Genomic DNA, 12,725 nt, shown 5'->3' on the forward strand with positions numbered 1-12,725 from the left:
CTGGTTTATTTCGGTTCACTATAATTTTGTGATTCTCCTGCTTTTAAGAAATTTAGATAAAAAATCTCTTCAGGAGATAAACAATTTTTGCTCAACGAAATCATATATATAAAAGTTGGTCAACTCTCTCCATATGGGTGACACATCATCACACAAGAAAATGACATGTGTCATTCAATATTATTTAAATTAAACATCATCTAGTTTTGTTTAAATCTTCGTATCATTTAAGAGATTCAATGCCAAATACTATAAAATAAAAAAATAGAAAGGGAAACAAAAATTTCCTACAAGGGTTTGGTCTGATATGTACAAAAAATTTAAAATTCTTGGCGTAAGAAATTTTCGAAATTGGTTCCTTTAAGTGTGGTTTGGACCTCTTCCCAATTCTGTACATGTTGTGACAATGAACCTCCATGAATCTTCACTTGCCTACTCTTTAACTTACGTTTTGGGACCTTTAGAAACTTCTGTACATCGTCTAGTCTCTGCATTCAAAAACACATCTCAAGAGATGAGAAAAAAGAACAATCAATGACTGAAACTAGTTCAAGAAGAAAATGTGTAATTATTACCGTGAGGTTCTTGACAACATCTTCGTAGTAGACAAGGATATGTCGAGTGGTATTAAAGTAATCCAAGGCTTTCAAAGTCATTTCTTGAATCTGTTTCAGCTCGTTTATTAAAAGTGTTGTGTTGATCATTGGCTTGTAACCCGCCAATATCTCAGCTTCTTTGGCCGAATGGGTGTGAGACTTGTGAGTTCCGTTTAATAGCTTAGCATCTCTGTCATAAGAGTTTGCAAGTACTGATATCATGCGACGCAATAGGTTTTTTCTGAATAGGAAAATTGCAGAGACGCCTCGGGTTTTGAAGTATTCTACTATTTCTTCATGATGTTTCATTAAACCCTGCAATGTTTACAATCCATCATAAGATATAGTGATTGGGGATGTTTATCGGTTCATTTACTACTACATGAAACCGAGGTTTATAGATCAAATCAGAAGGAAACAGCAGCTTCCTTCAGTTCCCTCCAATGTCAAATCACAAACTCTTTCAAACTGAACTTTTATTCAGGCCACTTTTTTGAACATCAACAACCACAAAGAAGCTACCTAAATCAAAAAAGGTCAGTTTCAAAATTAAACATTGCAGCTTTTAACTAGAAAACAGGACATGATCTTATCACTTTAAACTCACAAGTAGTTAATTAATTATAGCAAAACAGGTCAGTTTCAAAATGACATTGACTCAGAAACTCCCTAACAGGTGAAGAGCACTGAGGGAAGAAAAGAAGTCACTCAAAACTACAACCTAATCTTTTCTCTAAGACCGACCCCTCCAACATGTTTATCAACTTTACAACTATATTGCAAAAGCAAACACATTATTGAGAAATAGTCATATTCAGCTCTTAACATCTTTTAAAAAAAAAAAATTAAACATTGCAGCTTTTAACTAGAAAACAGGATATGATCTTATCACTTTAAACTCACAAGTAGTTAATTAGTTATAAGCAACAGTGACCAATAGACAAGGATGAAATCTAGCAATCTCTTTGTGCAAGCACTCAAATGGAAACAGAGAAGAGTTGAAAACATACGAGTAAGAAAGACTAAAGATATGTCACAATATCCGGGAATATCAGTGACTTTACCTGATTAAGCATCCACTTGAAGCCAACAGCAGAAGTGCACTCGTTCTTAGAGGCACTACTCAACCAGTCTAGATTATAGACTTTGTCAAGAGTCTCAAAAATGGTGGAAACATTAGCCCTCCTATCTTTCACAGAAAAGATCTCCCCGTTCGAGCTTATGTTGGTATGATTGTTTAACAAAGTCTCAAACCAGCCACTGCCAGATCTCTGCATCGAGAGAATCGCAAAGTACCTAACCGGGTGGCAAGAACATTCATCCCTAAAACATTCAAACCCACAAAGCACTAATCAATATAAGCTTTTAGACTCAAAAATCATTAAAAGGCTCAAACTTTTTGTATCTCTCTTTACCTGTTATATGTCTTTGGTTTAGGGTAATGCACAAATAGAATGTCCCACGGTTCAATGTTAGGCTCAGGACAAGGCCTCTCAAACACTTCAACGTTCAAGAAACCATAGTTTGGGCTAACTCCTATTTGCTTAAGACAAATCGAGCAAATGTACACAGCACAGACCATTACAAAGAGGAGAACGACCATTCTCAATACAAGTGAGGACTTTTTAGGAAGCTTCAAGACAAAACCATCCTGCAACAAAAAAAAAAACAATACTTTTATATATATCCTCGTGTTAATTAGCTTGTTTGTTTGTTTAAGTCAAATGGGTACCACAGATTCGTCTGTATAAAATCAAGAAAATCTCAGAATCTTTTATTATTTAATGACGAAAAGAATCAATTTTTAAAGATTAGAGTAAAGGAATATGAAATCACACAAAAACTACAGAACAAACCAGCTAAGGGTTACTCCTAATCAGATCAGAGACCACTCACGAGCAGATTAAAACAGGAAAAGATTAAAAAGCAACACACAGACAACGAAAGGTACCTTGGGGAGGAAAGAAGGGTCTTCGGCCATGGCTGTCGCGATAGAGATAGAGACTGAGAGATCAGAAAGGAACAGAACATAAAGACATTGATTTTCCTTTTCAGACACTCTGATAGAGAGAAAAAGAAACAATTTTATGCCCAAAAAAAGGGAAAAACTTTGAGAAACTCTTTTAGAAGAATAATGATTAGAGAGAAGGTTGCTTGAATTTGGGTAGCTTCGAATTTACGGATCTCGATTTATTATTAACATTTAAAATGCGCCATTGGAATTTAAATGTTGTTGATGTACAGAGAAGAAACAGAATTGCAGAAAAATAGTAACTAAATAAAGCGTAAACATCGAGACGAACAGGTCGAGCTCAAAACGATGTCGTTTGCTGGCATGCACCGGGTGCTTCACACTATGATGGGACTGGACTCCATCTAATTTTTAAATTTAAAAATCATATATATTTAATAATTCGAGTTTAATTCGTGTGACACATTTCCTTTTCATCGGTTTGACTTTGACTATCGTAAGTAGGCTTTCCATTTTGGAAATTATTATAGCCAGAGACCAGAGTATGTGTTTTGTTTAATATCCAACGTTACGTTGCATAATTTATTAAGGGATTGTTTGATTTTTCCAACTTCCAATACATGATTGTCATAGTTTCTTGTAGTGGGTTTTTGGAGATCAACAACCTTGACGACAACCCTGATTTTATAGGATCTTTAATATGGATTTAGTTACTAAACTGGTTATTTGCCTATTTGAATAAGTCATAAGAGATATACCCAAATCTTTCTTGTTACATATTGCTAATACAGTAACTTCTGTTGTATTTATCTCTATAGAGTATCTTAGAGATATCTCTATTCGTATAAGGTTGATACATTTTTATTTGGTCAAAGATACATAAGTATTTGCCAAATAAACATTTCCATCTAGAAAGAAATCTCTTACACTACATTGCCTGAATAACTATGTGTAACCATCAAAATCGATATACAAGAGATTTTCAATGAAATGTCTTGCATTTTCTTCATCGACCCGTCATAATCTAGGCTGTTAGTTGAGTCAACTATATATGTTTCCATTGAATTAATAATCGATTTACTGCATAAACAAATTGCATTTTGCTAAAAAAACATATATCATGTTCTAATTAATACACAGAACCTTGAAAATTAGTCGATCCCTCAATACTAAATGGATTACGGATGTTGTAAGTAACGACATTTGGTCACATAAATCTGAACTTCTCGTTACACGACTTCAACTGAAATTGCCAAAAACAAAAATTCATTTATGAAGTGTTGAGAATACTCTTGAGTTGTTGTAGAAAGATCTTTTGTTATTCCTGATTAAAGATCGGGTGATGAGAAATTGGAAAATAAACTCGTTATTTATGTCGTCATTAATTTCCCCTGAAAGAAAAGCATCAAACACACACAAAAAGAAGAAACTCTTCAACCGCAAACAATTTTTACATTGGCGAGGAACAGTGAAGATGTGAAAAAACGAAAACAGAGAAAACACATTACCGAGTAAATTAGCCCTACGAAGAGAAGAAGCCAAAAAACATCAACAAATTAAAAAGATTAATTAAAAAGAACGGTTGAATAGTAGTAGAATTGATTCTAATGATGATAAAAAGAGCCTTTCTTGTGATCTTTCTTGGACCTCACAAATCCTAACCCTAATCTCTCTCTCCACCAACCACTTGTTCCTTTAGATTTGCTTCTCGGCGAATCACCATCTTCTTCACTGAGTTCTTCCCTCAGGGTTGACATTCTCTTCGACGTGTTAACTTCTTCCTTTAGAGGCAAAATCATGCCATCGAAGAAGATTTCATCTGCTGTGGTCATGGAGAAGTTCTCGACTCCGAACTCAAAATCATCTGACGACACAGGTGCCTCCTTGTACTTGATCATTTCGTGCTTAGTCGCTGCAAAACCGCTCGAGAATGAGATCCTTGGCTCTGCGTATGAACCGTACTGATGCTGTTTCATGTTTGAACACTCCATCTATAGCTCTCTATCTCTCTCTTTTGTATTCTACTGTATTTTTTGCAGTGATCTCTATAGAGAAAATGTTTGTATTTATATGATACATTTTGGAGTCATATCTTCTTATTTTATATTGATATAAATAGAAATATATATTTATTATTGTGTTTGATAGTCACACACACACACACACAAAGAGACTTAAGTGTTGTCTCTTTGAGTTTAGAGATCTAAGATTAGATTCTTAATATATGTATGTTATCTTCAATAATAACTTATAGCCCATTTTTGGGATCAACAGCGGGGAAAAGTTAAATATTAGTCTCTTGATACACGAGAAGAGCCATTTATGATCACTACTTGAATTTAATTGTTAGATGATAAACCCTAAATTAACGCAAAGGGATGTTTTAAGCACATGAACGTTTTAATTTGATGCACATGCATTTCCAAAACAGTCTCATGCCATTTCTGAGAAATTCCCAAACTCAGTTGTTTTATGCTTCTTATCGAAATGGGGATAAAAGTAGTAATATTTTGTTGGCTTTCCAAAGTCTCCAAAGATTTTACAAGATTTGTTTATATCATACTAATTGAAAAGAACAATTCTATAATATATAACAGACAAAGTGGAGGCTGAGTAACTAATAAATAGTTAATTTTCATATTTTATACACATCTCAGAAGACCCATGCATGTGACAATGATAGCTGTAATCGCAGAGTGTAATTACTACTAATCTGAGTTCCCACGCAACTAGGTTTCCGACAAGCCGTTACCAGTAATTATACACACACGTTGCTCCTCATCTTCACTCCAACAACCAAGAAATCCCATTTTTGCAGACAAAATGGATGTAATTAACTCTACTTTTCTTATTGTATCTATATATCTAGTCTATATTGTTAGTATTACTTATTAGCTAGAGACTATATATCGAGTTACATTTTATTTTGCTGTTTGCCTAAGCTTGTTAGCTAAATGTAAAAATTTCATTTTCAGAAAAAGGTTTGGGCATCAAGTGATGTTGTTAACCTTCTTTTGGCTCTTTTAAGGGTTTATTAATTAGCAGTATCACTGTATCAGGATAGCTATAGTTCTACACTAACCAAACTTCTTATGATTAATAGCGAACCTAGCTACATCTATCTTCAAGCAAAGTTAATCAAATAAAATAGATACAGTAAACAAAATATATATAATCTACAAAACAATAACTAAGAAAAAACTTAGATAATATGACTTAAAGCAATATCTAAGTATATCATCTCATTTATCTCTCACATGGATAATGGGAAAAAAGAAGATATATATTAATATGTGCGTGACGGCTGCTTGCTTATGTATGTCTCTCATATGGTCTCCCATATAGTGAACAAAGGTTGTCTCTTGCAGTTCACAAAATATGAGAAAATTAAGGTTTTGTCTTCTTGTGATGATTTATGCATGAAAACATTATTATAAAGTAAGAAAACAAAGGCTCGACGTACAAGGTCGGATCTTGGATTGACAATAATAATAAAGAACAAGGTTCGGTGAACTTCGTGCTGCTTTCCACTTCCATAGCTCGTACACTAAATCCAACATCGTCGGTCAATGTCGGTGCTGTCTTCTACCGAAGCAGTTGTGATCGATGATTCCAGTTAAGGGATATGGCTGGATGGACCAAAAAACTATCCGAAAATATAGTTACTAAATTAGTTTTCAATAGAGTACATTATTACTCTTTATCATTTTTACGGGTACTTGAAATCTAAAGTGTCTACTGTCACAAGATATTTGGCGAACGAACATCGACAATTTAATGTTGCGTACGTTCGATGATTGTTTTGATGAGATTTATACACTGATAGTCTAATTACCCTGCTTCGACGTCGTAATATGATATTCGAAATTCGAAATGGTCAAGACGTCTAATATAAATATTATATCACCTTCGTGAAAAGCGCCTGTAGCTCAGTGGATAGAGCGTCTGTTTCCTAAGCAGAAAGTCGAAGGTTCGACCCCTTCCTGGCGCGTTTCTGTTTCTATTTTTTTTTTTAATTATATTCTAGAAGGAAGATGTTCTAGAAGGAGGGTTTATCTTCTTTGATTAGTCCTCTTCTGACTTCGCCGAATCTGTGTCGATCTCCGGCGAAGTAATAACCCTAAAATCGTCCCCTCTTTTTCGCCGCCGACTTAAGCTATGAAGGATTTTCATCTTGACCGTGGAAACACTCTCTCTGTCTCCCTCTTCTCCGATGTCACCAACTCCAAGTACGCTCTCTCGATTTTCCGATTCTCTTTATATAACCACCTAAGTTATTCGTGATTTGGTTATGAGAAAAAATGTTGCGTTATTCGATTTAGAGAAACTCTGTTTAGCTAAAAGAAACACCTTTATATTCATAGCTTTGCTTTCAATTTCTGAGGTACATACATGTCCCCAGTTTTGAGTTGTGTTGGTGAGATTCGAATCTAATATTAGAGGTTTATTTCTTTCAGGGAGCTCTTGAATTCAATGCTTGATGGAAGTCTGAAGCTTGAGGTCTCATTTCTCAATGCATCACTTGTACGTTTTTTGTTTTGTTTTGTTGTTTACTCCTTTTTTTTTACTTTCTTAAGTGTTCTTGATCTTAACGAATTGTGTGTCATCAGATTCCAGACATTTTTCCTCTCTTGGCTGCTGCTCAGAAAGCACTTATCTCCAAATCACGCGATTCCTTATCAACCAGAACTCTTCATTCTGAGCTCGTTTACAATTACTCGGGATCTAAGCATGTAAGACCAATCTCTTCTTAAATCATTCTTGTCTAGAGAGCAGTTAGTTGGTTAGAGAGCAGTTAGTGTATCTAGCTCAGTTGTTCAAGCCTTAGCTACAGGTCTACTATAACTAGATTATGACTTTAATGGCAATGGATTTTAGCTGTTGTGAGTTGGTTTAAGAGGAGTTAGTTGAGTATTGAGATTCTCTTATTAATCAAGTTTCTTCTGGTTTGGTGAATTGTAATAAGATTAGCAGTTAACTCAATTACACTCTAACGTTGTTGTTCCTTTCTTCTTCCAACTAGATTACAGAATCATTGAAACGATGTGGGATTTCTGAAAGCACTACTTACATTCTAGCTGCCCGGTTCAATGCTTCTCCCGTTGAGGTCATAATCTCTTCAACCATTTAAGATTCCATCTTGTTGATTTTTTAGTTTATTAGCAATTACATGTTTTGAGGTCAAAACCAGATGGAGGAGGTGGCAAAATTGATCCACGGGAAGGAAATTGCTTTGGAGGAATTAAAGACGCATGCAAATCAAGCCAATATACTAAAGGTAATGTTTTGGTAACAGTTGAAAGCACTTTTAGTTCGCATCCAATGTTACAGAAATAAACTCATACATTCATGTTTTCAGCATTACAAGATAACTAGCCAAGAACTCGGAATTTCCTCTCTTGGAGATGCCATTGTTTGTCGGATAGCTGCACGCGACGCTTTGTAAGAGGAGATCTTTTCTTTATTTCTTATTGTTTTCTCCTTTGTAAACAAATTGGAATCTTAGTTTGTTGTAATTCAGACCAAAATTGGATTTCTTAACCACTTTATTTACCCTACTCAGATAGGTTTAACTCAGATTTTATATGAGATAAACAAAAAATTGAGACTACTAATTACACGTCCTTTTGCATAATAAAAACCAAGAATCTTGTTCACTTTAAACAAGCTAGTATCAATCTCTTCTTGCACTTAACTGCAAAAACACGCCAACAAGAAAGAGCTCTATCTATCACTGGAACATATCAGCAATAGTGTTTCCTGAATCTGAAGAATCTCCATTCCCAAAATCCATCATCATCATCATATTCATCCACTCCTCCATATTGCACTCCCCTCCTTCTCCTCCGGGCCATTGCTCTGCTTCAACAGAATCTGTGGCGCTCACACTCGCGCTTGCACTAGCATTTGCTCCTATATCATCAGCAACCACAGGAGATGAAACAGAAGAAGTGTAATCCACAAACGGGAAGTTGAGTTTAGCCCGTGGCCCACGGAATCCAATCGCAGCTCGATCATAAGCTCGAGCCGCATCCTCGGCGGTTTCGAAAGTACCAAGCCAAACACGTGTCGCTCTCTTAGGATCTCTGATCTCAGCTGCAAATTTTCCCCAAGGTCTCTGCCTAACTCCTCTGTAACCATTCTTCTTGTTCTTCCTCTTCCTGATTTTCCCACCACCTTCCGCTTTCTTCGCCACAGGCGAGCTCTCTCTTCTACTGTTACTACTACTAGTAATCTCTTCTTCCTGTTGACTCTTTTCAATTCTCTGATTTGGCGCGAAAAAGTAGTTGCAGCCGAGACATCCTTCGATCCTACACACTTGACAAGTGTCTGAAACCGACCGAGGCATTCCCGCGCTTATCACTGTGCTGTCGCTGGAAAACCCTTGATACGGCGCCGTTTCGTTTTCCCCTGAGATTACGTGTTGCAAAGCAGAGACTATAACTGAAAGCTCTTGCTCCGGTGACAACTGCTCCTTTTGATACCGTGTTGGGGCTGGAGCTCCGACGAATTCGGTTCTGTTGTTAGGATAATGCATACCCGACTCTCGATTCCTTCTTCTTTCAAATAAATTTCGAATTTGTTTTGGATTTTTGCTTTTTTGGTGACTCTGTTGAGTGCTTTTAAAATTGCACCTGGAGATGAAAGATATGATTTTTTGTTTGTGTTTGGGAAACTGAAAGTAGAAATAAGCTCTATTTATATGGCTCCGTGTTTTTTTTTAAATATCTACGTGGCTTACCCAACTGGCACACTCTTTTCACACGGGGGCGTTTTATGATCTGTTTTTTTTGGAAACGTGCGTTATTTCCTCGAATATTTTTTGACATTTGAAAGTGACTTCTTTGTATTTTTTTGGGGGGTTTAAATGACATGACATTTCTTTAAACATTAAATTAGTACTAATCATTTCATCATACATGACGCATTTTCAAGAACTACTTTTTTCTATTTTGTTAATTTAATTAAATTCTTGTGGTTGCGCTAATCAATTGTTCCTTTTTAACACAGTTTACCATTTTAATTTAAACATGTTTAATGGGATAAGTAGCTAGGTAAGTTACTGATTGGCTTAGAATAAATCACGTGTGTCTTTTATAAGTTATGATTTCACATGCTATTTGATCAATGGCCTGCCTTCACAGTCATGAATAGAGAAATCAAGTTGTCTTTTCTATTTGATGACTAGATCCATCGTCTCAAATTTATCTCTGGCCTTTTTCTATACTCTAGTACGTCGAATCAAACAGATCCTCGACAATCATTGCGTCCAAGCTCATGAAGATTTCTTCAAAATTATTGATTGTGGGATAAAATAACACATGGTGAGACATTCCACAATTTACGAAAATCTTGCATTATGGTTCCAATGAACGTTGAAACGATTTTTGTAATATTTTTAAGAAAAAAACATTCATTATTTATTCATTTATTTGTCAAAATTATTAATTTGTTAATTATATATACATTAAATCCAAGTTTTTTATATATAAAAAAAAAGAGACTAGATGAGCAATTCACCTAATATGAGACAAAAGAACCTTTCTTGGGATATTTTTCTTTTATAAACGAAAAGATGAAAAGAGATGCATGAAGGAGAAAATGAGCTTAATTAACTTGTTAAAGGTAGATAATGAAAGAGAGGGTTTGACTGTTTCTCAATGATATCTTAGGACTCAGATATTTCAATGATTTAGAAGTTGAAGACTTGAAGTTGAAGTGTAATATCCATCTATGATGCTGATGAGCTGGCTTCTGGATTTCACTAAACGTCTAAAACTGTGTTGACCCTTCTCCACGCTGACCCACCACGTATTCGCTTCAAAAGACCCTCTTCACGTCACGTGCCTTATTATTAGTCTTCTGACTTTGTCCCATATATAGCCAACTATATAAAACACATATTTTACTCTACTTCGATCATTTTTATATAGGATTTTGAAGAAAACATGCTATGTATCTCTATAAATCTACTTTTAAAAATCTATAGAGAAAGAAATTTGTTGAATGTAGGATTATTACTTCAAAACATATAATACCATCATGTCTTTTACTGAGATAGTAGCATTCATTCTAAAACATATGGAGGTTTAAAGAAAATGAAAACAACAAAATCTCAAATTTTAATTAAGCTTTTTAACAAAAAAATCTCAAATTTTATCCTACAAATTAATTTTAAAATAACTGAAATAAAAAGAAAATCATTATAAGTAATAATTAGTTTTAGAAACTAACAACATTAAAATTAGGAGATAATTCTCCACAATCGGGAAAATTAAAAAATATAATTAGGTTTTAGGGCTTAATGATTTATAAACTTTTGTTAATTATGGTCACATTAAATTGCCATGAAAAAAAAATTATGGTCACATTTTACTCTAGAACTTAATGCCGAAAGTTAAGGTTCATGGCCAATGCTAAATAAACATTGACAACAAAGTCAACAAATTATTTTTAACAAAAAAAAGTCAACAAATTTTCCAAATTTTTGGGAAATGTGTTTATGATTTTTTTTTTTTCCCAAAGGATGAATTCTGACATTTTTTTTTTTAATTTTGTCGCCGCATAAATTTTGACTTGAAAAATAATTATTAATGCATGCGACTATGTGATTAAGGGCGGCAGGCTCTCCGATACAAAGTTAAAAACAAAAATGGAACAAGACGTTAAAGCTTTAATAAACCTTTATTATCCAAAAAAAAAAAAAAAAGTTAAAGCTTATTAAGCCACCAAAGGCAGAGAGAGACGCACGTGTGGAAATGATAAGAACACGTTTTTTGTGCTGACCACAACGTTTTTCTTCATTATCTCGCCGCGTCATTACTTTCACTTTTATCTTTTCTCATTTTGGTTTTCCACTTTCCATTAACCAGTAAGATTCTATGGATTAGTACTAATCACTGATTTATAAACATATTTAATTAATAACGATCACCAACTCTTTATCGTTTTGCTTTTTTTAAGTCCCTATTTCATTGTTTATGAAATAATTCTTCAATTCTAACTTCTTTTAATTAGAAATATCTCAACAACTATAACCGTCCATGTGAGATAAAGATCGGGTAATAATAGGTGTTGATCGAATACAAGTAATTAACATCACGAAAATTACTATCCAAAATGTATTTTAGTAATTAAACAGATTTTGTAACAACAATTGGAGCCACATTTTCATAAGAACATAAATTGGGCTGGTTAAGGTCTCTACACCATTTTAATGTTTGTTTCTACTTCATGTATTTTCTTAGTTTTTGGTAACAATGGCCGACGTTGTTAATTACTCTAATAGTTTTAGTCTTCCAATAATAGTAAAATAATTTAGATAAATCCGTAAATAAGTTTAGCTGCTAAAATCAAAGTGGTTTAAAGAAGATAATAATAATAATAAAAAAAATATAGTTTTAAACCACTTTGATTAACTAGCTTATTTTGGACTCTAACGTTTCAATTCCAACTGATCAGCTTTCCAAAAAAAAAAAACTTTAATCAGCAAATGTGTTATTCAAAGTGGTTTAAATTCAAATTCAGGATGGTAGGTTGGATTGCAAAGCGTTAGGTGACTTTCATTAAATTGTCCTCATGATATAGCATTACTTCATCTATACAAGCACATTGAATTAAGTTCTGCAAAAAAAAAAAAGCACATAGAATTATAAAAAAAAAATTTGTCATATGAAAATAAAATAATAAAGATATCTTTCTGTGCAAAATATATTTTTGTAAAAGCGTGCTCTATAAAGATAGTGACAACTGACATGCAAGTTGCTAAAAAATGTTTATCTTTACGAGAAAATGATTATTTTCATGCGAAAAATGGAGCATATCCAAAGAAAGAAATATGCTAAAGATGAAATCAAAACTCTTCAATAAGGAGAAAGAGATTTTGTAGAAAGGACCCACAGAAATGGAAGTATGGCCAAATTCACAAAAGAAATATCTGTGAAGATAAATACTCAACGTCGACATTGTAATAATGTAATGTAAACTATAAAATAACTAATGATCCAAATCACAGTTTTCAAAAATAATAAAATTTAGTATATTTAAAAAATATCATTTACTATGATAATGGAAGTTACTATTTTTGCTCTTTTGGACTCAAAACAGAGTAGCTTGCTCTGTTTTATCAAAAGAAGATGAAATCAACTACAGTATTT

General features: G+C 33.9%; 4 protein-coding genes and 1 non-coding gene across 5 annotated transcripts; 2 read left to right on the forward strand and 3 right to left on the reverse strand.

The window, feature by feature from the left end:
- Positions 1-252: 252 nt before the first annotated feature.
- LOC9305218 lies at positions 253-3,079 on the reverse strand. The gene is made up of 5 exons (XM_021016492.1): positions 2,548-3,079; positions 2,012-2,247; positions 1,661-1,919; positions 576-911; positions 253-488 (listed from the first exon to the last, which is right to left on the reverse strand). Exons 1-5 carry the CDS (start codon positions 2,575-2,577, stop codon positions 321-323), a joined length of 1,029 nt encoding a protein of 342 aa, XP_020872151.1. The 5' UTR covers positions 2,578-3,079; the 3' UTR covers positions 253-320.
- An 836-nt stretch (positions 3,080-3,915) lies between these two features.
- On the reverse strand, positions 3,916-5,048 carry LOC110226820. The gene has a single exon (XM_021019585.1). It carries the CDS (start codon positions 4,557-4,559, stop codon positions 4,173-4,175), a length of 387 nt encoding a protein of 128 aa, XP_020875244.1. The 5' UTR covers positions 4,560-5,048; the 3' UTR covers positions 3,916-4,172.
- Positions 5,049-6,486: 1,438 nt separating this feature from the next.
- TRNAR-CCU lies at positions 6,487-6,559 on the forward strand. The gene has a single exon. It is a non-coding gene; the product is annotated as a tRNA-Arg (tRNA).
- Positions 6,560-6,606: 47 nt separating this feature from the next.
- On the forward strand, positions 6,607-8,128 carry LOC9305219 (EKC/KEOPS complex subunit Tprkb). The gene is made up of 6 exons (XM_021019460.1): positions 6,607-6,797; positions 7,026-7,092; positions 7,179-7,301; positions 7,592-7,675; positions 7,760-7,846; positions 7,928-8,128. The coding sequence occupies exons 1-6, from the start codon at positions 6,727-6,729 to the stop codon at positions 8,012-8,014; spliced, it is 519 nt and encodes a 172-aa protein (XP_020875119.1). The 5' UTR covers positions 6,607-6,726; the 3' UTR covers positions 8,015-8,128.
- Positions 8,097-9,248, reverse strand: LOC9303193 (ethylene-responsive transcription factor ERF109). Its single transcript, XM_002869102.2, has one exon. It carries the CDS (start codon positions 9,104-9,106, stop codon positions 8,300-8,302), a length of 807 nt encoding a protein of 268 aa, XP_002869148.1. The 5' UTR covers positions 9,107-9,248; the 3' UTR covers positions 8,097-8,299.
- Positions 9,249-12,725: the final 3,477 nt, after the last annotated feature.

This window comes from Arabidopsis lyrata (genome assembly GCF_000004255.2).
Source record: "Arabidopsis lyrata subsp. lyrata unplaced genomic scaffold ARALYscaffold_7, whole genome shotgun sequence".
NCBI classification, from domain to species: Eukaryota; Viridiplantae; Streptophyta; class Magnoliopsida; order Brassicales; family Brassicaceae; genus Arabidopsis; species Arabidopsis lyrata.

Excerpts from the sequence above, each read along its gene's own strand:
- LOC9305218 (XM_021016492.1), bottom strand. The coding sequence starts at position 2,577 with ATGGCCGAAGACCCTTCTTTCCTCCCCAAG. Across the intron at positions 2,248-2,547 it reads ACCCTTCTTTCCTCCCCAAG|GATGGTTTTGTCTTGAAGCT; the intron begins GTACCTTTCGTT and ends TTTTTGTTGCAG. Across the intron at positions 489-575 it reads ATGTTGTCAAGAACCTCACG|AGACTAGACGATGTACAGAA; the intron begins GTAATAATTACA and ends TTTTGAATGCAG.
- LOC9303193 (XM_002869102.2), bottom strand. The coding sequence starts at position 9,106 with ATGCATTATCCTAACAACAGAACCGAATTCGTCGGAGCTCCAGCCCCA.
- LOC110226820 (XM_021019585.1), bottom strand. The coding sequence starts at position 4,559 with ATGGAGTGTTCAAACATGAAACAGCATCAGTACGGTTCATACGCAGAG.
- LOC9305219 (XM_021019460.1), top strand. The coding sequence starts at position 6,727 with ATGAAGGATTTTCATCTTGACCGTGGAAACACTCTCTCTGTCTCCCTC. Across the intron at positions 7,093-7,178 it reads CATTTCTCAATGCATCACTT|ATTCCAGACATTTTTCCTCT; the intron begins GTACGTTTTTTG and ends GTGTGTCATCAG. Across the intron at positions 7,676-7,759 it reads TCAATGCTTCTCCCGTTGAG|ATGGAGGAGGTGGCAAAATT; the intron begins GTCATAATCTCT and ends GGTCAAAACCAG.